Source organism: Rhinichthys klamathensis, unplaced genomic scaffold (assembly GCF_029890125.1).
Source record: "Rhinichthys klamathensis goyatoka isolate OS25496 unplaced genomic scaffold, OSU_Roscu_1.1 h1tg000055l_1, whole genome shotgun sequence".
Classification (NCBI taxonomy): domain Eukaryota; kingdom Metazoa; phylum Chordata; class Actinopteri; order Cypriniformes; family Leuciscidae; genus Rhinichthys; species Rhinichthys klamathensis.
Genome location: NW_026606600.1, coordinates 872935 through 896947, shown reverse-complemented (window position 1 = coordinate 896947; position 24013 = coordinate 872935). Strand labels below are relative to the sequence as shown.

General features: G+C 39.6%; 1 protein-coding gene across 2 annotated transcripts in view; it reads left to right on the top strand.

The window, feature by feature from the left end:
* Positions 1–24013, top strand: part of plxdc2b (plexin domain containing 2b) — a 94378-nt gene that overhangs the window by 66110 nt on the left and 4255 nt on the right. The window contains exons 6-12 of one of the 2 annotated variants that reach the window (XM_056248432.1): positions 1399–1517; positions 2117–2216; positions 5471–5566; positions 5910–5991; positions 9685–9745; positions 18658–18811; positions 22003–22041. In XM_056248432.1, the coding sequence (XP_056104407.1) occupies positions 1399–1517; positions 2117–2216; positions 5471–5566; positions 5910–5991; positions 9685–9745; positions 18658–18811; positions 22003–22041 (651 nt within the window). The remainder of the gene's footprint in view (positions 1–1398; positions 1518–2116; positions 2217–5470; positions 5567–5909; positions 5992–9684; positions 9746–18657; positions 18812–22002; positions 22042–24013) is intronic. The other variant, XM_056248433.1, reaches the window with a different exon arrangement.

Sequence of the window (24013 nt, the reverse complement as noted above, 5' to 3'; positions counted from 1 at the left end):
ATTGTTATAAATATTAGGTGTGTGAATGAAAGTGTGTCGTGCTTCCTGTCAGTAGGATCGTATGTTCTTCTTGGCTTGATTGAAATCTGGGTAAAATGTTTTGTATTCTTATAATAGTAATAATGGCTAAACTGTGGCCTCTTGTTCTCTCTGCTAGTGCTGGAGAGCAAGGAGATCACAGATAACGCATGATTTACGATAAGAAGAAAATAGAGCCACCTCCTAAATTAAGCCAGTGTCTAATTGGTCAGAACCCATCCTGGAGGTTGGACAAACTTTGAGTTTAAAATCTTAGACCCGAACACAGAAGCGCCCTTCTCTCTTTTGCCCTCTCTCGCGCTCTCTCTCTCGAAAAGTCTCGGCAGAACAAGCCGGGTGGAGCAGACGATGGTTATAGTAACCATGTAGACGCATAGAGACAAATGACCCAAATCAAGATCAGGGTTTAAAACAGCTTCATTCAAACCATCTAACTCGTCTCACTTTCCTTTCTTTTCTTTTCCGTTAAAAGTCTCGGTTCCAAGTTAAGTTTTGCTGCAAAGTTTCGTTTAAACGTTTCGACTGCAACGCGCTTCCAACTTCAAAGACTTTCATCCATCCGCCAACACACCACGTGATTGGCTGCCCAAGATCTAGCAGGCACGAGGAGACCGCCAGCCAAGCAACGGACCCGGGAAAACCCTTTACACCGACAAAAGGGAATCCCCAAAGCAAACCGAAGACAAGCAAGTAGCCTTCAGACTCTTAACTGAACTGGTGCATTAATATAAAATTGAATAACCTGCCTAAGAAACGATAGAAGGGTTAAATCGATGATTGATGGTTCGTTCAGGTCATGTCTTTTAAGTGCATATAGAAACTTGGGATCTCACCATCTAACTCCTAAAACTAATTCTTCCTCCCTCTCATTCTTTCTGCAACTCGTATGAATGTGTGTGTGTGTGTGTGTGTGTGTGTGTTAGATATTAGTTTTATGTGTTAGTCATAGGCTTATAATCAATAAAGTATTGTTTGTATTTGAAAAGAGAAGCATTACTTGTGTTATGTGCTTACGAATTTATTGTCTTGAACTGCGATCTAAGCTATATGCTTTTACCCTTGAATTATTTCTTAATTTAGCTGTTAGCTGGGAATTAGTCTTTCGTGGCCAGGAAGATATTATATTTCCTAGAATTAATAATTGTTTATGCTTTCCGTTCATTTGATGAACTGATAAAATGATCATACTATTGATTCTGCTACAGTAAATTCTGAAAATAATTAAATTATTAATTATTGATCATAATCCGTTATGAATAATAATTTGTTATATTTATACGGGCGTATAAACGCTACAAGAATATTAATATTAAGTATACAATTAAATATTAGTTGAATGTGTTTGTGTGCGCTTTATAGGAACTGCTTTGGTTGTCCAGTGGGATCACGTCCATCTCCAGGATTCTTATAATCAAGGAAGTTTCACCTTCCAGGCCACATTATACAGCGATGGGCGAATTGTATTTGCTTACAAAGAGGTCTGATATATATATTTTTATTTCATCCTGTTTTCTATTTGTCTCTCTCACTGTGTGACTTGGCTCTTCTGTGATTACTTCCTGTTCCATCAGAGTTTGTGTGATTGTGTCACTTTTCAATTTGCCACTTACAAACATGGTCAGGTACCGTGTAATGTCAAAGTGAAATGTAACCGATATGGTTAAGACTTTCCCGTTTTAGTACAGATCATTTGCAGTCAAATGTGACATAGTACTTGAGATACATGAATCACCTTTAGTCATTAATCAAATAATATTTAAAATTGTATGTAGAATAATAATAATTGTATGTGTAATCATTTTATGAATAAAGATTAAAATATGTATGACTGAAATATATAAAGAAATATTGTAAGCCTCTAGTCAGAAGGCATTGGAAATGCTGCTGGGATTTATTTGATTATTGCAAAGCTCATTCAGCCCGCAAACCTCCTAACTAAATTAAGCCTCTCCCTCTCTCCATTTCTCCTCTACTCAATCCATTTCTTTCTTTCTTTCTTCTTTCTTTCTTTCTTTCTTTCTAGCTGTCAAAATTTGTCGATGATTGATGAGATAAATAATATGTGCTTTTATTTCAGGTCCCAGTGCAGATAGCAAAGATCAGCTCTGTCAATCATCCAGTGAAAATTGGGCTTTCTGATGCCTTTGTGGTGGTCCATAAGATTCAGCAGATCCCCAGTGAGTGAACGTGGTGCATTCATCATAACACCAGTAAACCATCTGCAGTCTGTATGACAGGTGCTATTCAGAAAACTGGGAGTATGTTTGTTCTGACAGTCAGTTACCTCTGGGATGATCTCAAAGCTCCAATCTCCTCCCTTTTTAAGCTGTCTGTTTGTTGTCTGGTGTGCCAAGTAGTTAAAAGTCTTTGATGTTGTAGTAACAGTGAGCCCAGCAGGACCAAAACCGACTGCGCTGGAGAGACAAATTTAGCAAATAAATATGTCTGGACTCTGGAGGTGGGCAGTGAGCGAGTGTGGAAGAGATCGGGAGGAGAGAAGGTGTTTGCTGTCAGGACATCATGAATGGAAGCTCATGATTTTCCACGACAGCTTATTCTTTTCAAGCGTATGTGTGTTTGTTTGTGACTGTCTGCTGGGAAAGGGCAGGATTTGCATCATTCTGTCTGTCTATCAGTCTGTTACAATATGAGCGAGAGAGAGAGAGAGTCAGCTCTGAGGGGAAGGAGAGAGTCTAGAATGAGATGAAGTGATTGAGAATGGTAATAGCCTGCGTTGTTCTTGCCTCTCTTTCACTAATTAGCGTCTGGAGACTCATCAGGTCACACTGTTTAAGATGCACGCGCACACACATGCATATCTCCGGGCAATATCAGCATGCTAAGGAGTTTTGTGACACCCCATGGGCAAGAAATGTAATTACCCACAGGAAGAGAAAAACAGCCTTCAAAGAACAAGCTGCAATTTCCTGTCTTAAAGTTTAACCACTCTTTTATGTATTAATACACCAACAATGCAGCTTTCAGCAAGGTCAGACAGTTACTTCCTCAGCTGCAGACAGACACACATTCATGTTATCAGAGAAATTTTACCTTACCGGACACATTCAGCCAGAGGCTAACACATGTAAAGCCATATACACACCTACAAACACACATTTTGGTTTTATTCTATTAGAGAGGACATTGTTTTTATACAGAGGTGACCCAAACGCTTAACACAAACCTGTAGGTATCAGTAAAGTTAAAACCTAAAACGGTTTGCATGATTTATGAGTCTTTCAAAAAGCTATAGTACCACTAAAAAGGTTTTTGAATTTTGAAGTATAATCAAATCTGTACACACATACACATGTAGAAAACTTGCTATATTACCCAGCCTCTTCTCATTCTAATTCAGTTTTCCATTTCACTGCTTAGGTAATTCAGCTACCTGTCATGTAGATGATGTTTCACTGACTGCACCAGTATGTGCAGTTATATCCGTACATGCATTTGATCAAGCGTGTGTCAATAATGGGTGGCTTAACTTAAACTCAAAGACTATTACAATAGGCCTATATACTGAAATACCTTCAGGTGTATCAAACGCTCTTTTAACGCTCCCATTAAAAGAGCGTTTGATACCTTTACATGCATTCAGTGCACTCTGCTGCTTCATGCAGTTGTCCACTCAAATGTGGTTTTGTCCGTCTCTAATGACCACAAACAATTTTACTTCTTTTAATATTTTTTGCCATTGATTCTCATCATTTGATATGAAATCAAACGTCTCCATCTATTTGTAGAATGAAATGAATTGAGTGAATTCTTGTCTTCTTCAAAGAATACAGACTAGGACAATTGTGGATAACGTATTGTTTGAAAGAGCATGTGGCTCTAGGTATCCACCTCATTTTCAATGCAGAAGCTCAATGGATGTAAATATTCTACACACACCTATTAAAACAGATGGTTATTTTAACGAAATTTAAATCATATCAGAACTTTAGCACTTTTCATGTAAAAATGACACCCTACAATGCCTATGAAATGTGATAGATTTCAGAAAAAAATAACTGAAAATAACTTCACTGCATAACTGTGCACTCCCATCAATAATCGGGTATATGGCTGTACTCTGAATTATAATCATCAAGCTCATGTGATATAGTAGCCTACACACCTGTCTTCACCTGTAGTGACTAATTAACTCTAAATAAATATGGGCCATTCTTGTAAGATTTTTCTGACATCTTTTTGGTTACATGTGTAAATTCATGTTCCAGTTATGCTTAATGTTGACAAATTTTCCAGGTTAAATAAATAAACATTACTTACACTATCATAAAAACCAACAACCAATCCAATTGTATATATTTTTTTTTACATTACCAATGAAATTATGTTCTTTTTATTAAGTATAAATCTCATGTTTTTAAATCTCAAGTTTTTAAACATCTTTACATTTATTCCAAAATATTAACCATAATAATGCAGTAACACATTTTGTGTATATTTTATTTGTAAACTAATGCCTTATTAGTTCTTTTTAATAGTCAACTTATTTTCAGATCTTCAGTCATCAAAGCTCAGTAAACACTGCAGGTGTCACAACGGTCACAGACACAGGATGTATCTAGGCTATTATCATCAAGCTGATAGCTCACTAAAAAAAACCTCACTGATCAAGTCATTTAACTCTCATGTAACTTTTCCCCATTCTTTCTTAATTTTACCCACCAAACCCACGACACACTTTAGGGCATCTGTTAAAACTCAATTGATTTAGGGGAGGCACGAGAGATGCTTCCTTCCCTTGTTACTTTAACCTCTGCTGTCACTGTATAAATCACTCCTTTTTCTAAAGTGACACTGTCCAACACATCTTTTAGTAAGATTTGCTTTAATTTATTTTTGTACTGTGGATGATTTTCTCATCCAATTTTTTGACAAGGCACAGCTTCCATTGCCTCCTCAGAGGAAACACACCTGCATTGGTCACATCAAGCCGTGTATCGGACTGTTTTTGTGCAACTAAAATAACTGTAAACAGCTGACACCTTTCCATTAATAATGGCCGTGCCCCCTCTTAAGGTGATGATACACAGGGCAACTTTTTGAGCAATGTTGCTGGGCAATGTTGCCGTCAACGGGCAACCAGATGAGAAACAGGGCCCACGACCCATCTAATTTATCCAGTTGGAAATGTATTGCCCATTTTCAATGGGAAAGTGCCCAAGCAACAATTGCTCGGCAAGATTGCCCAGCAACATTGCTCAAAAAGTTGCCCTGTGTATCATCACCTTTACAGTAAAAATGAGTGAAAACAAGTGAAAGTACCGGTACTGTAAATGTGTTCAAGATAGCAATTAAGAGGCAGTGACTGAAAAATGACATTACTCTTTCTCGATTTGCTTGTGTTACAGTAGTTTCAGCAATTCAGATGATTCACATGATTACATAATTGTAATGTGTATTTGTGTGGCTTTAGATGTGCGGAGGAAGACTATCTATGAGTATCACAGAGTGGAGCTGTTAAAGACCAAAATTACCAACAGTACAGCTGTAGAAATGATGCCGCTACCCAGTAAGCCATTGAACACACACACACACACACACACACACACACACACACACACACACACACACACACACACACACACACACACACACACACACACACACAGGCTATATATACACATATATAATCTTAAACTACCATAAAAACATAAATATGAATTACCTCATAGCTAATAGAAGCTTATACAGTTGTACCTCTTATCTACAAAATCAGATTTTATATTAGACAGTTGTACTCAACATTTCTCTCAAGTCATATGAAAATCCAGTTCATTGTCCTGTTAGCCTCTCGCTCTATTCTTAATTGATTCTGCGCTGAAGTATTTTCTGTCTCTTTTTTTCTTTTGCAGCATGTCTTCAATTCACAAGCTGCACTTCTTGCTTAGCATCACAGATTAACTTCAACTGCAGCTGGTGTCACCGGCTCAATAGGTAAGAAAACAAACCGCTCTTCATCCGTCTCTCTTTCCATTATCCCAACTTCATTTTACTGGAATTAAAGTTCTCAGACCGCTTGCCTTGAGGTGGTGCAATGAACGAGGGGAGTAATTTCTGTCAGCAGTTGCTGAAACAGAAGCACTCTCAACACAGACATTCACAAGATGTGTGCAGATAATTCACTACTTCTAATTCAGCAGTCACAATGTTACAAGATTGCCTTTGTATATAAAAATGGCCTAAAAATTGAAACGAATTGTAAACATCATGTGTAAACCATTAACAAAATCTCTCTTGCATCTTGCATCGCATTTTCCTAAGTAATATTGCTTCCAATGTGGCAGGGAATCTTTCATACCAAGACGTTTTTCCCTTATGTGAGAAAGAGGGAAAATAAAGTCACATTCCTGCTGATTCATGCCCGGGCTCTCACCTCCCGAACCCAGACAGCTTTTTTCTGTAGATCACATACCAAAGAACAGACGAAACCTAGACAGCTGACCTCCTTCTGCTTTATTTTCCTGGCAATCCTTCCATCGGTCTACTCTTTCAATCCCTCACTCTCATTCTCAAGCACATACACACCCACACACATGCATACACATACTCTGAGGGATTCAGGGATATAATATCCCAGTTGGCGTTTATTGTGAGATTTGGTCTTTGATTGGCAGAAAGAGGAAAAAGGCCAGTTCGCTTGTGTAAGAGGAGTTTAACTTTTTCCCTTTATCAAGTGCATATGTGCTGCACACATTTTTTGAGCTGTAGCATTTCTTGTGCTATTTGTTATTCTATGAATCATTACATACATAATAATGCAAAGCACAAACACGTCTTTCAATGTCAGTGGGAGCTTGGTTTTTCCATCCACTCTAGAAAACCTGCTTCTAAACTGCTGGATTGTATAATTAAATGAGAACACTGAGTGTTGAATCTTCTCCTGGTACAAGGGAGTTCAATTCAGACTTCATCAATATGCATAACCATTTTTGTTTGGCTGAAGGTTATGGAAACAATGCAGAGTTAGAAATTGCTGCGGTAATTAAAGTTTTTTTGGCTTGATGAAGGCTGTGTGTGAGAGTGTGTGTGTGAGAGAGAGAGAGAGAGAGAGAGCTTGCTAATGATACACTAAATGCAGATAGCTCAGTTGATTTAAGCTAATAACTGACAGTCTGATCCTCCCAACGCAATTTATCAACAATTTACCCCTTGTCTTTGGAGAGAGCAGTTGAAGTCAGATGCAGTTGACTGACACACAAACACACACACACACACACACACACACACACACACACACACACACACACACACACACACACACACACACACACACACACACACACACACACACACACATACTTCGCTATCTTTGTTGGGACTCTCTATAGGCGTAATGGTTCTTATACTGTACAAACTGTATTTTTTCATCCCCTTACACTAACCCTACCCCTAAACCTACCCATCACAGAACACTTTCTGCATTTTTACATTTACAAAAATACATCATTTAGTATGTTCATTAACCCACTTCCCTCGTGGGGACCGCTGGGTCCTCACAATGTAATATAAACCTGTACACACACACACACACACACACACACAAAACAAGCTGTAACAGAACAGAATAGTGTCATGCTATAGCAGGGTGTTTCACATAATATCTTTCATATTTCAATATTCTGAAGTAATGAAATTACTTTAACAGATGAGTGTATTAATAATGATTATGTGCATCAAAAACCTAGATTTGCATACTTGGAAAAGCATCCTTTCACCCTCAAGGTCAGATTATTACTGGATCAGAATAAATTTGAGCTGACTGCATTTACAGCCATTAACATGTAAATGAGATTATGAAAGGTTGGAGAAGTGCTGACGAAGGATGGCCGCCATGGGCAACCTCAAATCCAGACAGATATATTTCTCTTTTACTTGTCTTCCTTTCTTGATTGATCAGGGCTCGGGGTAACTGCTTGGGAGATCAAATTAAAGCAGACATAATGACCATGGCAAAGCTATAAAAGTAAATTACACAAAATCAAATTTGTTTACTAAATAATTAAATCATTTAAAATCTAGTTTGTACATTTTGCACTTTTGTCCATTCAAAAGCTTTGTATTATGTCATTTGTCATGTTACTTTCTCCCTAGGGATGCACCTATATAAATCTGGCCTGATAAACTGATAATTACTACAAATACTACTAATAAATTTAAGCATCACAACATCAAGATGGACAGTATGAAAATTAATATTCATAGCTTTTTTGAGTGTGAGTATGAGTGCAAGATTACTGTGCACTCATACTACCTTGGATTATTAACTTTTTGTATTACTCATCAACAAGTTGTTTTGGGTAAAAGTGTAGATGAATGAACGAATGTGAAGGAAATAAAGAAAAAAAATTTGCCACCACAAGAGAGCAACAAAAATGCCTCGTTGTATTCATCATTGGCCCGTAGAGGCTGATAGAGGCCATAGAGAGGTGTGTGTGTGTGTGTGTGTGTGTGTGTGTGTGTGTGTGTGTGTGTGTGTGTGTGTGTGTGTGTGTGTGTGTGTGTGTGTGTGTGTGTGTGTGTGTGTGTGTGTGTGTGTGTGTGTGTGTGTGTGTGTGCGCGCACGCAGAGCTCTGCTTCCTGTTCGTGGGTCATGAAATCTCTAATCCAAAGCTTTCAGTGAGACGCACACTATAGTGCCTAACCACTGGTCATGGCTCTTCTTTCCAAAGAGCACGTCATGTGTTTAAAGCAGTGTCTTGTGTTTGATGACTCTCTGACTCTCACCCACTCCTTTACAAGAGCTGAGTTAAAAATGCTGTTGAGACACACAGTTTCCATATACTGTCGGTTTATATTACCTTGTTGGATAGATGAAACTATTTCTTCCATGTTTACTTAATAGTTTTGTCCATTTATATCAACTCTTGTATAAAATCATTAGTTCTGCAAGCACAACAAAAGAAGGATTCTTTGTTCTTTGATTTTTGTTTACAGTGACAACCCATGACAAGCAAAATAAAAATCTCATACAAACACGCACACATAAAATGAACATGGTTTACCATCTGTGACTGGGAAGCAAATATGTGTTTTCTAACCCTAATATATCAGTAAGAAAGAAGGAGAGAGCTGATATGAACTGAACTGAAAAGAGATAATATGTCACAAAAAGATAGATGGAGAATGGGGAATTGGTGAAAGATTTGGAGTAAGGGTGACTGTATCTCATCTGGAATGCCAAGCAGCCAAAGCCCATTGTGCACCATTCTGTGTTCAAGAAATGTGAAGGCAGGAGAGGAGGAAAAGAAATACTAGCTGTACTGCCTATTCCTGACTCTCTAAGCCAGCATCTATCAGTGATATACTGCTGTGGACAGTCCTCAGTATATTACACCGTTTTGAATTTCCTGTTCTGGGCCATTGTGAAGTGTGTTTTTAACGGAAGTTTCATGGAGGACTCGTAAATGAAAATTCATGTTTATGATTTACTCACCCTTTGCTTTTTTAATCCCGTAAGAAGTATTTTTTCCTGGAACACGCACTTATAGTTTTTCTTAGAAGAGTGAATACTTCATAGGATTTCCCTGCATTGGCCACTGATGGGATCTATAAAAGATGGAGATCATGTTTGCGTGTTTATTGGCGGTCTTTAAAATACTAATGACCTGTTATAATTTTTCATGTCAGGTGTTCCAGCGGCTTTGATCGCCATCGGCAGGACTGGGTGGATAACAGTTGCCCAGATGAGGTTTGTATGTGGATGTGTGTTGGTTTCTAACCTAAATCTCTGTGCCTACATGATAAGGATACCATATTCTCTCTCTCTCTCTCTCTCTCTCTCTCTCTCTCTCTCTCTCTCTCTCTCTCTCTCTCTCTCTCTCTCTCTCTCTCTCTCTCTCTCTCTCTCTCTCTCTCTCTCTCTCTCTCTCTCTCTCTCTCTCTCTCTCTCTCTCTCTCTCTCTCTCTCTCTCTCTCTCTCTCTCTCTCTCTCTCTCTCTCTCTCTCTCTCTTTCTTTCTCTTTGTCCTTCTGCCTTTCTAAAATACTGCTTGTACAGTGAAGCCCACTAAGTAATTAGTAACGTGTATAAAAATGTGTTTTAGCTTTGTGACCTGTAAACATTTGATTTATTTATTTATTTATTTATCTTTATTAGTTTGTACAGACTAGCGTCTTTGGCTGTTGGAATTTGGGTAAAAGGGTATCGATTGTGTGTTTATTTGGTAACACTTTATTTCAGTGGTCCACTTTAGACATTCTACTAACTATAAGTAACTTTTCATCTACATGTTATGGAAGCTTGTTTCCGCCACTGAAATAAAAAAATAATAATAATAATTGCGACTTTTTATCTCACAATTGCGAGATATGAAGTCAGAATTGTGAGAAATAAAGTCGCAATTGCGAGATATAAAGTCGCAATTCTGAGAAATAAAGTCGCAATTGCGAGATATAAAGTCGCAATTCTGAGAAATAAAGTCGCAATTGCGAGAAATAAAGACAGAATTTTTACTTTTTATCTCACAATTCTGACTTTTTTTCTCACAATTGCGAGTTTACATCTCGCAATTCTGACTTTATAACACATAATTGCGAGTTTATATCTCGAAATTCTGACATCTTTTCGTAGAAAAGATGCTACAAGCATCAGTCAGTTTCGTCCTATTTCACTATTAAACGTTGAGGGTAAGATTTTCTTCAGCATTATTGCCCAGAGATTGTCCACCTACCTGTTAAAGAATGGCTTCATTGACACCTCAGTTCAAAAAGCGGGCATTCCAGGGTTCTCAGGATGCTTAGAACACATCAATGTTATCTGGCAACGAATTCAGTCAGCTAAAAAGGAGAGGAAGGAGCTCCATGTGACATTCCTGGATTTGGCTAATGCATATGGTTCAGTGCCACATGAGCTTCTTTGGGCAGCATTTGATTTTTTCAGAGTACCAATGTCAATAACAAATTTAGTGAAAGCCTATTTTGGAGATTTGCAATTCAGTTTCTCAACTCCAAAATTCAGCACTGCATGGCAATGCCTAGAGGTTGGAATAATGGCAGGATGCACCATTTCTCCACTGGCTTTTACCATGGCGATGGAAGTAATCATGAGGGCATCAAGATGGGTAGTAGGAGGAGAGCGCTTGGCTTCTGGGATGCGACTATCACCAATCAGAGCATACATGGATGACATGACAACCATGACTACAACAGTAGCCTGCACTAATCGGTTATTGGGGAAGTTAACAGATAATATTGAATGGGCACGAATGAAATTTAAGCCCTCTAAATCAAGGAGCATCTCGATAGTTAAAGGAAAGGTAGTAGATAAAACATTCTTCATTAATGGTGAGGCAATACCAACAGTTTCTGAGAAGCCAGTGAAGAGTCTTGGGAGATGGTATGATGGGGATCTAAAGGACACAGTTCGGGTGGGAGAAGTTAGACGACAAGCAGTGGAAGGGTTGAAGAGCATAAACAGCTGTGCTCTACCTGGTAAACTAAAGCTCTGGTGCTTTCAGTTTGGTCTACTGCCAAGGTTGCTGTGGCCACTGACCGTGTACAACGTTTCTTTGACAACAGTGGATAAGCTGGAAGCGTTGATAAGTTCATACATCAGGAAATGGTTGGGAGTTCCACGCTGCCTCAGCAGAGTAGGACTTTATAGTAAAGGAATATTGCAGCTGCCAGTCTCTGCTTTAACCGAGGAGTTCAAGTGTGCCAAGGTCAGACTGGAAATTACCTTAGTAGAGTCACGTGACAAATGTGTAAGGGAGGCAGCCCCTGTGTTAAAAACTGGTAGAAAGTGGTCAGCAAAGAAATCTGTAGTAGAGGCAAAGGCTGGCCTTCAAATTGGTGATATCGTGGGACAGGTACAGCATGGAAGAGGGGGTTTTGGGCTCAGTTTAGCTCCTCCTAAATGGCACAAGGCAGGCCCAGCTCAAAGGAGAAAGCTGGTAGTCAACAAGGTGCGACAGCAGGAGGAGAGGATGAGGTGTATAAAGGCCATTTCCCAGGCCAAGCAGGGAGAGTGGATGAGATGGGAGAGTGTGGAACAACGTAAGATGGGCTGGCAAGACCTTTGGTCAATGGAAGAGAGTAGGATCAGTTTCCTTATTAGGTCAACATATGATGTTCTCCCATCACCGCAGAACCTAAACCTCTGGGTAGGAGAGGATCCCTCTTGTCCTTTGTGTTCATCACCTGCCACATTAAGGCACATTTTGACAGGATGTAAGGTGGCTCTTAGCCAAGGTCGGTTTACTTGGCGCCATGACCAAGTACTGCGATGTTTGGCTTTAGCATTAGAAGGCAAGCGTAACATGACCAATAAGTTGCCACCTGTTCTAGCAAAACATTACACGCAGAAGACAATATTCCTCCGCCCAGGCGAGCAACCACCAAGAAAAGGTGTTAACACCAATTCTCGCCCAGGACAACTGGAAGCTGCTAGGGACTGGAAGATGCTGGCTGATCTTGACCAACGGCTTATTTTTCCACCTGAGATTGCCACCACTAACCTACGACCAGATATTGTTTTGTGGTCTGGATCAGCACGCATTGTTCAACTGATAGAGTTAACAGTGCCATGGGAGGATGCGGTAGATGAGGCATATGAGAGGAAGAAACTGCGGTATGCTCATCTGGCCACTGAAGCAGAACAGCGAGGATGGAGAGTCCAGGTTTATCCAGTGGAAGTGGGTTGTCGAGGTTTTGTGGCACACTCTACAACCCGGTTCCTCAGAGACATCGGATTCAGCGGCCAAGAGTTGCGTCGCACAGTAAAGAACTTATCTGAAGCAGCAGAAAGGAGCAGCAACTGGCTGTGGTTGAGACGGAAAGATTCTAGCTGGCTGTGTACAGGCCGCCACGCTACGGTTTCGTAGAATTGTTGGAAACTTGAAGAGTCTGTTGGTTTGTTTGTACGCGTTCCTGTGGATATTGCGTGAATGACGGGTGGTTGGGCAGATATTGTGTTTTGCGGTAGGTGGTATGCCATACGGAACCGTTGTCCACTGAAACTGCATATTAACGCACCAGTGGGGCTCGACAGCCTTAGTCAAACGGGTTGGCGCGTATGGTCGGGTTGCGGATAGATTGTGAGATTGTGGTTAGGTCTCAGCAGCAGGAGGGATGTAGAGGTCAGTAAGCTGGGCTGAGTTGAGTGGGGGACGGAGGGGGGTGACTCTGGGACGCCAGAGTCACTGTCGAGCCCTCTTGAGGTGTCGTGGGCTAGTCGACGAAACACTGAGGACGGAAGGTGCCCACTTGAAGACCCTAGAGATGTCCCCTACTCGGTTCAATCCAGACGGTTGTCGTGCTGGTCCTGTAGTTGCAGCCGTCGCGTGCGTTGACGCGCCAAGTACACTGCTGCCGTTAACGCCGGACAGAAGGGGAGTCACACCACCTTATGGAAAGAAGCGTAAATGGATGGAGAAGCATAGGTTACTGTAAAGCTACGTCTTAGTTTTGCTTAGCTTGGCGAAAGCCGACTACAAATCAGCATGAAGTTTTAACATCTACTCTCGTGTAATGGAAATCTCAGAATTGTGAGATATAAACTCGCAATTGCGAGTTATCAGGCCAATTCTAAGGAAAAATAAAAGACTAACTTTTTTCCTCTCAGAACAGTTTATATCTCACAATTCTGACTTTACAACACGCAATTTCGACTTTATATCATGCATTTCTGACTTTATAACACGCAATTGCGACTTTATATCTCGCAATTCTGACTTTATATCTCGCAATTCTGACTTTATAACACGCAATTGCGACTTTATATCAATCAATTCTGACTTTATATCTCGCAATTCTGACTTTATAACACGCAATTGCGACTTACACTCACCGGCCACTTTATTAGGTACACCTGTCCAACTGCTCGTTAACACTTAATTTCTAAGCAGCCAATCACATGGTGGCAACTCAGTGCATTTAGGCATGTAGACATGGTCAAGACAATCTCCTGCAGTTCAAACCGAGCATCAGTATGGGGAAGAAAGGTGATTTGAGTGACTTTGAACGTGGCATGATTGTTGGTGCCAGAAGGGCTGGTCTGAGTATTTCAGAAACTGCTAATCTACTGGGATTTTCACGCACAACCATCTCTAGGGTTTACAGAGAATGGTCCGAAAAAGAAAAAACATCCAGTGAGCGGCAGTTCTGTGGGCGGAAATGCCTTGTTGATGCCAGAGGTCAGAGGAGAATGGCCAGACTGGTTCGAGCTGATAGAAGGGCAACAGTGACTGAAATAACCACTCGTTACAACCGAGGTATGCAGCAAAGCATTTGTGAAGCCACAACACGCACAACCTTGAGGCGGATGGGCTACAACAGCAGAAGACTCCACCGGGTACCACTCATCTCCACTACAAATAGGAAAAAGAGGCTACAATTTGCAAGAGCTCACCAAAATTGAACAGTTGAAGACTGGAAAAATGTTGCCTGGTCTGATGAGTCTCGATTTCTGTTGAGACATTCAGATGTTAGAGTCAGAATTTGGCGTAAACAGAATGAGAACATGGAACCATCATGCCTTGTTACCACTGTGCAGGCTGGTGGTGGTGGTGTAATGGTGTGGGGGATGTTTCCCTGGCACACTTTAGGCCCCTTAGTGCCAATTGGGCATCGTTTAAATGCCACGGCCTACCTGAGCATTGTTTCTGACCATGTCCATCCCTTTATGGCCACCATGTACCCATCCTCTGATGGCTACTTCCACCATGTCACAAAGCTCTAATCATTTCAAATTGGTCTCTTGAACATGACAATGAGTTCACTGTACTAAAATGGCCTCCACAGTCACCAGATCTCAACCCAATAGAGCATCTTTGGGATGTGGTGGAACGGGAGATTCGCATCATGGATGTGCAGCTGACAAATCTGCGGCAACTGTGTGATGCCATCATGTCAATATGGACCAAACTCCCTGAGGAATGCTTCCAGCACCTTGTTGAATCTATGCCACGAAGAATTGAGGCAGTTCTGAAGGCAAAAGGGGGTCCAACCCGTTACTAGCATGGGGTACCTAATAAAGTGGCCGGTGAGTGTATATCACGCAATTCTGAGAAATAAAGTCAGAATTGCGAGATATAAACTCGCAATTGCGAGAAAAAAAGTCAGAATTGTGAGATAAAAAGTCGCAATTACCTTACTTTTTTTACGCAATTACTTTTTTATTTTTCATTCTGTGGCGGAAACAAGCTTCCATACAGGGTTCCCGCGGATCCTTAAAAAGTCTTAAAAAGTCTTAAATTAGATTTTTAAAATTTAAGGCCATAAAAAGTCTTATAAAGTCTTATTTTTACTTATGAAAGGTCTTAAATTTTAGATGACACTTTGACTTAGACATATCTAAAAGATTTCCAAATTAAAACTATCTAATTAGCGTACGTATTTTTATTTATTTATTATTCTATCTTTGTGGATTTGCTAGTTCACGTGACATTTCGCGTCACTCGCGAGTCGCCGCAGCATAACTGTCTCCTGCACGCGAGAGGAGAGAAAGAGAAGAAAGGTCTTAAATGTCAGTTCAGTTGTAAGTTCATTCTTTATGTGCGTATGGTGTGCGATGTCTATTGTCTATTATGATATTGTAATCATTGTTTTAACGATGTACGAGGCACTGCGAGCTGACATCGCATTTGTCTCGTGCTTTCACTGCGTGATGTGTGCAGTGTAACTGTTATGTCCCCAAATTAGTTTTTGTCTTATATTTATATCATATTATGTTCTTATATTAGAATATCACATCAGCAAGAGTGCCGTTTTCCCATGCACAATTCCAAGCGTGATATTTATGTTGTACAACAGTTAAATTAACAATAAGTTAACATTGAGTTACTTTTTAGACACAATATTGTCAATATTGTTTGTTTTCCCTTTATTTCGCCGACTATAATTTCAAAATGAAACCGTAGCAGAGTCTCAATGCAACACAGCGATGATTTCTTGACTGAAATCCGCGTTTTGAACGAATCACTTGCTTCTTTCCCGAATGAATCAGCCGTTTGAACGAATCGGTTGAATGAATGACTCCCTCAACTCACTTACCGTACGTTCACACCGCCGCCGGCGAGAGCGGCAAAATTCGCTCTCGCCGCCCTGTCAGCGACGCCGTGGAAAGATTCGTGGACGCTCTGATGCTCTGACGTAAATCGAATGCTTGGTCTTTTTTAAAACTTTATTTAAAGGGGCCGCGAAGCAAACAAGCATGTCGATCGTTATGTTTGCAGAAAATTGATCGATGGAAAGAACTTAACAATTATAGTGACATGTTTGCTAACGAAATAAACAAATTAAAAGCCATTTGTTTGGTGTGGCTTTTGTGTTCATGGTTAAATGCTATTCTAATTTGCATTCCCGCTGAAAAACAAGCGTTCTAGCACGAATATCTTGCCTATAAATAGTGTTGCGCGCCTTCTTATGAAATTCAAATGATCAACCTCGCCTCTATTTTGCTTGGGAACTAATGTGGTCGGAACCTTTGTTACTTGACTGCGTTCTCTGGAATCCTCTCAAACGGAGCACATCTACATTCCGATTGGTTGCCGCCGGCTGCCGCCGAACCGCGTCATAGCTCATTTCCCTAAAGTTGAGCTGACTTCAACTTCTCCTCGCCGCTCCTCGCCGCTCTCACCGTCCAAGACGCGCCGCGCCGCCCTCGCCGGAGCTCGCCGCCGGCTCTCATTGAAAATGAATGACTTCCGGCCACTTTGACGCTCTCGCCGCCGGCGGTGTGAACGCACAGTTATTAAGACAGTGATTTGCCGCTGCGGTTTCATATTTAAAGTACCCTTTAAATAAAATGTTAAAATTAGAAATCATTTCATATTTAAATATTGAATATTGATTTAAAAATATATATCTCATAGCTTTATTTATGCAGTTGTAAATGGAGTGTAAATATATTAATGCCGCTTCTGTCACCTCTGCACTGCAAAGATGGATTTTGATTGAATGATCTAATTTGACTGGTAACAGTGGTGCTGTATGATTATTATATAATTAAGTATTATTGTATAATTACTGTATAATTTAATTTGAATGATAGTATTTGACATTAAAGGTGATGCATAACTCTAAATAAGTTTAGAAAAAATGTCCATATATAGGTGAAAATGCCCCTGAAAAAATCAATTTAAGGTGGCAAATATTGCCCCTTAATTAAAATATTAATTTCTGTCACTGCTGTGAACTGACCACTGCATAGAATATGAAAAATATGAATATCTTCGTGAGTCAGCTGTCAACAACAGACCTAAACCAGCCATGGCACCAGCACAAAAACACAATCAGTAAAATATCATCTAATTATTATCAACAAAACGTTGAAAATATCAAGATATTTTTTTGTCAATACTGCACAGCCCTAATGTATGGTATTAATTTTGATTTCTTCAGGTCTTAAAAAGGTCTTAAAAAGCCTTAAATTTGACTTTCAAAAGTGTGCAGGAACCCTGTCCATAACATGTCATCTAACTCTCATTAGAGTAATAGTAGACTGTCTGCTTAATATCTGCTAACACTTTATTTTGATGCTCCCCCAAAAGAAATTCTACTGACTATAAGGAACTTTGCAACTAGGCTACATGCCAACTTATTTACTAACCTGAACCTTATTAACACCTAACCCTAACCTAACAGTCTACTACGATCTACTAATACTCTAATAAGAGTTAGTTGACATGTAGTTTCAAAGTGACCATTGAAATAAAGAGTAAACATAATTTTTTTATAACACTGTTTTTATTTTTTAATTGCACTAAATTAACATGTTAAATCGATAGCCCTAGTTTTTAGATAATGAAATATTGTCCGCAATGTGGTGCCAGGCGCGACGCAAGTGTTTTTTGCTAGTTTCAGCCCAACGCAGTTATAATTTTCACGTCCTGCGCCACATTTTTTAAATAGCAAATGCATTTGCGCCTATTTGTGCGCCCATGGCCGTGCGGGTCTGAAAACGAGGTGTGTTCAGGCGCATTGTTGGCGCGTTGCTATTTTGAGGCAACTGAAATAGACTGCACCATTGACCAGCAAAAACCTGGTCTAAAGTCAATGGCGCAGTATTTTTTGTTGTGTTTTTTAAAGGGCGCATTAGTAATGTGCACCTATAGGCAGGTGCACAACGCACTTACACTCTGCTTATTTCACACACAGGGACCCGCAGCAGCACACAAACATGGCAAATATTAAAAATAAAAGGATTACAATGTAAAAGATTATTATTGTGTACATAAAGATATGGTGGAATCCGGCTTGTCCCGCAGATGGGACGCACTTTAACCACGCGCACAAGCAGATCCGTTTCCTCGCTAGAGAAGCGTTTAGTCTTTCCGCTTGCAAATTCCGCCATGTAAATAAATAAGGGAATGGGAGATGAGACTCTGATTGGTTTATTGCACGTTTTGCCCCAAACTAGTAATGGACACCCATTACTCATTAAGAGAATAGTGACAACCCTTTTAGATCATGCGCCGGGCGCACTGACCCTTTTACCCGTTGTTAAACTAACAAAAGTGGATTCGGGGACGCCCTAAGTGCACTTGCGCCGTGCACTTTAGACCATGCGCTTAGATCGTTAAACCAAATGCATGTCTGCGTCATAACTTAACCGTACTTTAGATTTGTCAGATTGATCATTTAACCTGTCTTTCGTCCGCAGACAAAGGATAACACCTGTGACATCATCAACACTACCAATCTCAATCTACTGACCACTGTGTCCACTGATAACATTACCACAAGGAACAGAGGGACTACTGAGGGTCACTCTACTCAAGCCCCATCGCACATGCCAACCAGCATACCAACAGAAGGTACTGTCGTACCTAAACCAACACACATACCACTTAAGATTGAAATATGGATCATGAAACTGACGTTACAATCCTCTGACAACAGGAAACCAACGGGTCAATGATCTAAACCATTAATTACTAGTGACTGCTCATGGTAAGAATGCAGCAGGATAATGTTAACAGGCCACCAATGGGTTCTACATAAATCAATGGACACGGAAAAAGAAAGGCTTATTTGTGCTTTATGAGTCTAGGGAAAATCAATTCCTGGAGAAGAAATGTTCTGTGTTGAAGAACATTTAGATTGTAGCTGAAGGGGTTTACTCATAAATGGCGTTCAATAGTTAATCATGCTGTTCATTCTCCTCCAGCGGGACACAAGAATCTCCCTTTAAATAAACACTGTCACTTACAATGAATATAAACCGAAAGTAGACCCTCATCCATATACCTCTTAACTGTTATACAACCTTGACCTCATGTCATGCCGTGTGCTTTGTTCTGTTTTTCTTTGTGATAGGCACAAACACATTATCAGACAGTAAACAACACACCATAAATTATCAATCTCATCTCTGAATTATGAATACACTTATAAATATTTAAAATGTAGAGGAGCAATAGCAGTTCTACCATAAAGACTCAGAAGAATTCTCAAATAAATAGAATTTATTTTGTGAAAGGAGTTTACAGACAAAAATAAAGGTAGATGCTCGACAAGCTCCGTCTCTGAGTTCTTTGGCGTAGGCCTCGTCCTCTGTCAGGGTCTGAAGGTTAGCTTGTAGGTCCTGCCTGATGTTAGAGGCAGGGGGGGAGCCTACCCCCCGACGAGTGGACGGGAGCCATTCTGGTGGTGGTGGGGAGGATGGGGGAAAACTTTGCTACGACACCTGCGGGCAACAACATGGAACGGTAGGATCAGTCTTTTATATTCAATGTCGAGCTGTGATTGGTAGCGTGGAATTATAAATTAGTGACGTGCAATGGAGTCTTTCTGGTAGAACTTACGCTTACGCTTTCATTACCCAAACTTTAGCACAAGAAATTAAACTTTTTTTATCACTTTTCCTACTTGTTTGTCTAGTTCACAACTAAGTCAACGTGAATAAGTGATTTTTTTCGCTTCTAATTATTACTCGGGCACTTAGCAGTTCAGCTGTCAATGTAGCGCGTAACCAAATATGTCCAGGGACAAGTTTTTTGTCTGTTTGTACTGAAAGCAAAAATACTGTGTGATGCCACAAAGTCCCTGCCAATGAGAACATATTTGAGGTTTAATGCACATTTATGAGGAGCGGGACTTTATAGGCCAGTGAGATTTCACTGTGGGTAGAACTATATAGGACGCTGTATATAAAAGATGATGTTGGTATTTGATGTTTGTATTTGTTTCTGTCATGTCTTAAAATGAAAGGCAGTCTTGCTCTCTTCGTACAAGTCAGTGGCACTACCTTTCTTTGTTTTTACAGGCAGGCTCTGGCTACAAAGATTATATTAGTCCCAGGAGTTGCCAGTAGTCCACTTAAAGTGATTAAGTATAGGACATGAAACAATCTGTTCATCATTAACAGTTTCTCAGAATGCTCAATAAGACAGTGAGTTATGAGGTCATTGAAAAGGCATAAAACTCTTGTTTACACACTCTTTTCTTCATCCCTCATTCATTACTGAATGTTTTTTTGTCATTAACTGCTCGCTTACGTTATTATGACAACAAAATTAAAAAGCTGAGAGATCCATATCGAATAGTCAATAAATTCAAATGCTGCATCTAAAGTACATTTACTATAAAACTGTGACACTGCTGTACACTGTAAAAAGTGGTAACCTGCATTTGTTACCTTAAAGAATAGGTCACCCAAAAATAAAAAGTCTGTCACCCTCATGTTACTCACCCTCATGTCATTCCAAACCTGTATGATAATCTTTTTTTTCCTTCTTTTTTTTAACACAAAAGTAGTTGTTTTGAAGAATGTTGGTAACCAAACCATTTTGGTTACCACTAACTTCTATTGTATGGACCAAAAAATAAAATAAAAAATACTAAATTTTAATTTTTAAAAATACTAATTTGTGTTCCACAAGTCATAGGTTTGGGTGAGTAAATGATGACCAAATTTTCATTTTTGGGGTGAACTATCCCTTCAAGGAACCTTAAATGTAGATTTGTTGGCATTACTTAACTTAATGTAAAGTTGATTCAGTTGTGTTATTTGTTAGTTGTAATATTTTTGACCTGAATGTCTATTATGTTAACAGCATGAATCACATTTTAATTTTTACCGGATATAATTTGTCTGTTACAATCATCTAGAGTTAAAGGGATACTCCACCTTTTTTGGAAATAGGCTCATTTTACAACTCCCCCAGAGTTAAACTGTTGAGTTTTACCGTTTTTTAATCCATTCAGCCGATCTCCGGTTCTGGCGGTACCACTTTTAGCATAGCTTAGCATACATCATTGAAGTGGACAAGACCATTAGTATTTCTAAAAAAAAAAAAATGACCAAAGAGTTTCGATGGTCTTGTCCACTTCAATGATGTATGCTAAGCTATGCTAAAAGTGGTACCGCCAGAACCGGAGATCGGCTGAATGGATTCAAAAACGGTAAAACTCAACAGTTTAACTCTAGAGGAGTTGTAAAATGAGCCTATTTCCAAAAAAAGTGGAGTGTCCCTTTAACTTTCTTCTTGCCATCTCTGACTCTGTAAAGTATTGCAGTTAATCAGGTGATGCATGTATGTGAATGAAAAGCTTTGATGTTACATGATGTAAATGAGAAGCTTGATATCTTGCTCTAATGCCACTGGCTACATCAGATACTACAGCAGTAGTAGGTCCCTCAGCATCAGCAGTATTTGTGCTACTTCATTCATTTCGGTTTCAGTTCTCATCAGAATTGCCTACAGCAGATGTTGACCTGTCTGTCTCAGACAGAATCTTTTCAGATCACCAGAAAGCATATTTAAAAATGTCGGAGTGGATTGCTCATTAAAAATTCATTATAAATTGTTCACAAGCATATTCTTCAGTCTCTTTGAAATTATCCTCACACACACGTGCGACCCATTTACAGTTGTTTAGACGTGAGTTTGTTTTAGGGTCTATGATGTTACAATTGAGAGAAACTGTCTAGATGTAAAATGAGCTTTTTTTCTACAAATGTTTTCTCTCCCCCTTCTGTCTCTTTTCTCATCTATTTTTATAGATGACACCAAGATTGCGCTACATCTCAAAGACAATGGAGGTAAGATCTTATTGTTGCTGCAGTGTATGTGGTATCAAAGTGCATCTGTGAACTACACAGGAATGCGCTGCATCACTCTGATCTCACTTTTCTGATAAATAACATCCATTTTTCCTGCTTACGAATAAGGCCATACTGTGTGTGTGTGTGTGTGTGTGTGTGTCATGTGTGCACGTGTGTGTGTGTGTGTGTGTGTGTGTGTGTGTGTGCACGTGTGTGTGTGTGTGTGTGTGTGTGTGTGTGTGTGTGTGTGTGTGTGTGTGTGTGTGTGTGCGCGCGTGTACATGTGTGGTTCAGGTATACCTGTATTGTGGGAACAAAATGTTGGCAACACAAAGAGGTCAATATCTAAAATCCTTGTCCATGAGGAAAACATCTTATAAATGATTCTAAGTGATGAAAATATAAAAATGCAGGAAGTTTTCTGTGATGGGAAGGGTTATGGGATGGGGATGGAATATACAGTTTGTACACTATAAAAATCATTATGTCTATGGAATGTGCCTATAAAACATGAAAACCCAACATATATTGTATATATGCTCTCTCTCTTTCACTCTCTCTCTCTCTCTCTCTCTCTCTCTCTCTCTCTCTCTCTCTCTCTCTCTCTCTCTCTCTCTCTCTCTCTCTCTCTCTCTCTCTCTCTCTCTCTCTCTCTCTCTCTCTCTCTCTCTCTCTCTCTCTCACACACACACACACACACACACACACACACACACACACACACACACACACACACACACTCTCTTTCCTTCCTTTTCGTCTCTCCCCTTCTGTGTTCCCAGAATTCTGTTATTCATATGATCCAGTATGATCCAGGTCATGTGTTTTTAATTTGGAGCAAGCTCAATATTTCTTTACCAGTCGGAAACGGCAGTCAGGGCTTCAACATTTCATCAGTAAAGCTGAAAACAGCACATTCTGCCAATGAAAACATGTAGCCAGAAGAAAGCATTATCTAACCTAATGCAGAATAATATGATTGTTGTAATTCCTGATTTAAACTAGTTCAAAAACTGCAAGTGCATTAGCAATAGACTATATATATATATAATACTGTGCAAAAGTCTTAGGCATGTTAGTATTTTCACACAAAAAAAATGGTTTTAAGCCAGTCATTTATATCCTTTGCTGTTGTGTGTCTGTAGTAAATATCAGTTTACATTTACAAACATTCCTTTTGCCATCAATTGTAATAATCCAGTGAGTTTTGTATATGCACAAGGAGTCTGACAACAGCCAGTGCAGTGTACAAAGTCAATCCTTCATGACATCATGACTTCTCCAGCCTACCAGATTTTTTATAATCTACAATAGCCAGTCGCTGCACTGTTTACAATATCTTCTGGTACCACAGTCAGTTGTAAATGTATAGAATTAAAATAACATGCACCTTCATGCTAAAAATATATAATATAATTATATAATAAAATCTTCATGCTTAAAATCCCATGGTTAGGCTTGTCACTCAAGAACAGCTCTGTCTCTTGGTAATTAACCTTAAGAGGAGACCTCTTGAAATTGTCCTTTTGTGACTGGAGGGGTGCTAATTTTACCATCTCTTTACACTGTAATGAAGGTGAATCTGGAATATTTTCTTAGGAGGAGATTTGGAGCTTGGGGTCTGTGCCAATTAAACTAGTGAAGCCAAGGAATCGGAAAAATCACATTTGATTTTAAAACTGATTTCAACAAAATGTCTCCATTAGTACTGCCGGCACTTAAGGAAAATGTCTACATCAGTTTCACTGAAGTCTAAAATGGTATTTGAAGGCATCAGGTAAAGAGTAATGACTGATCCACAAGTGTCACAGCACACTGACTGGTCACAGTTTTCTGTATGTTGTTTCAGTACGACAGTCATCAAGCCAGGCTGTCTTTGACTGCCAAGCTTCAGTTCTTCAGTTTTCTTATTGAAAATAAATGAGTTCCATATGCTTAAGTGGGCATGGGCACTTTTGGCTGTAATGAA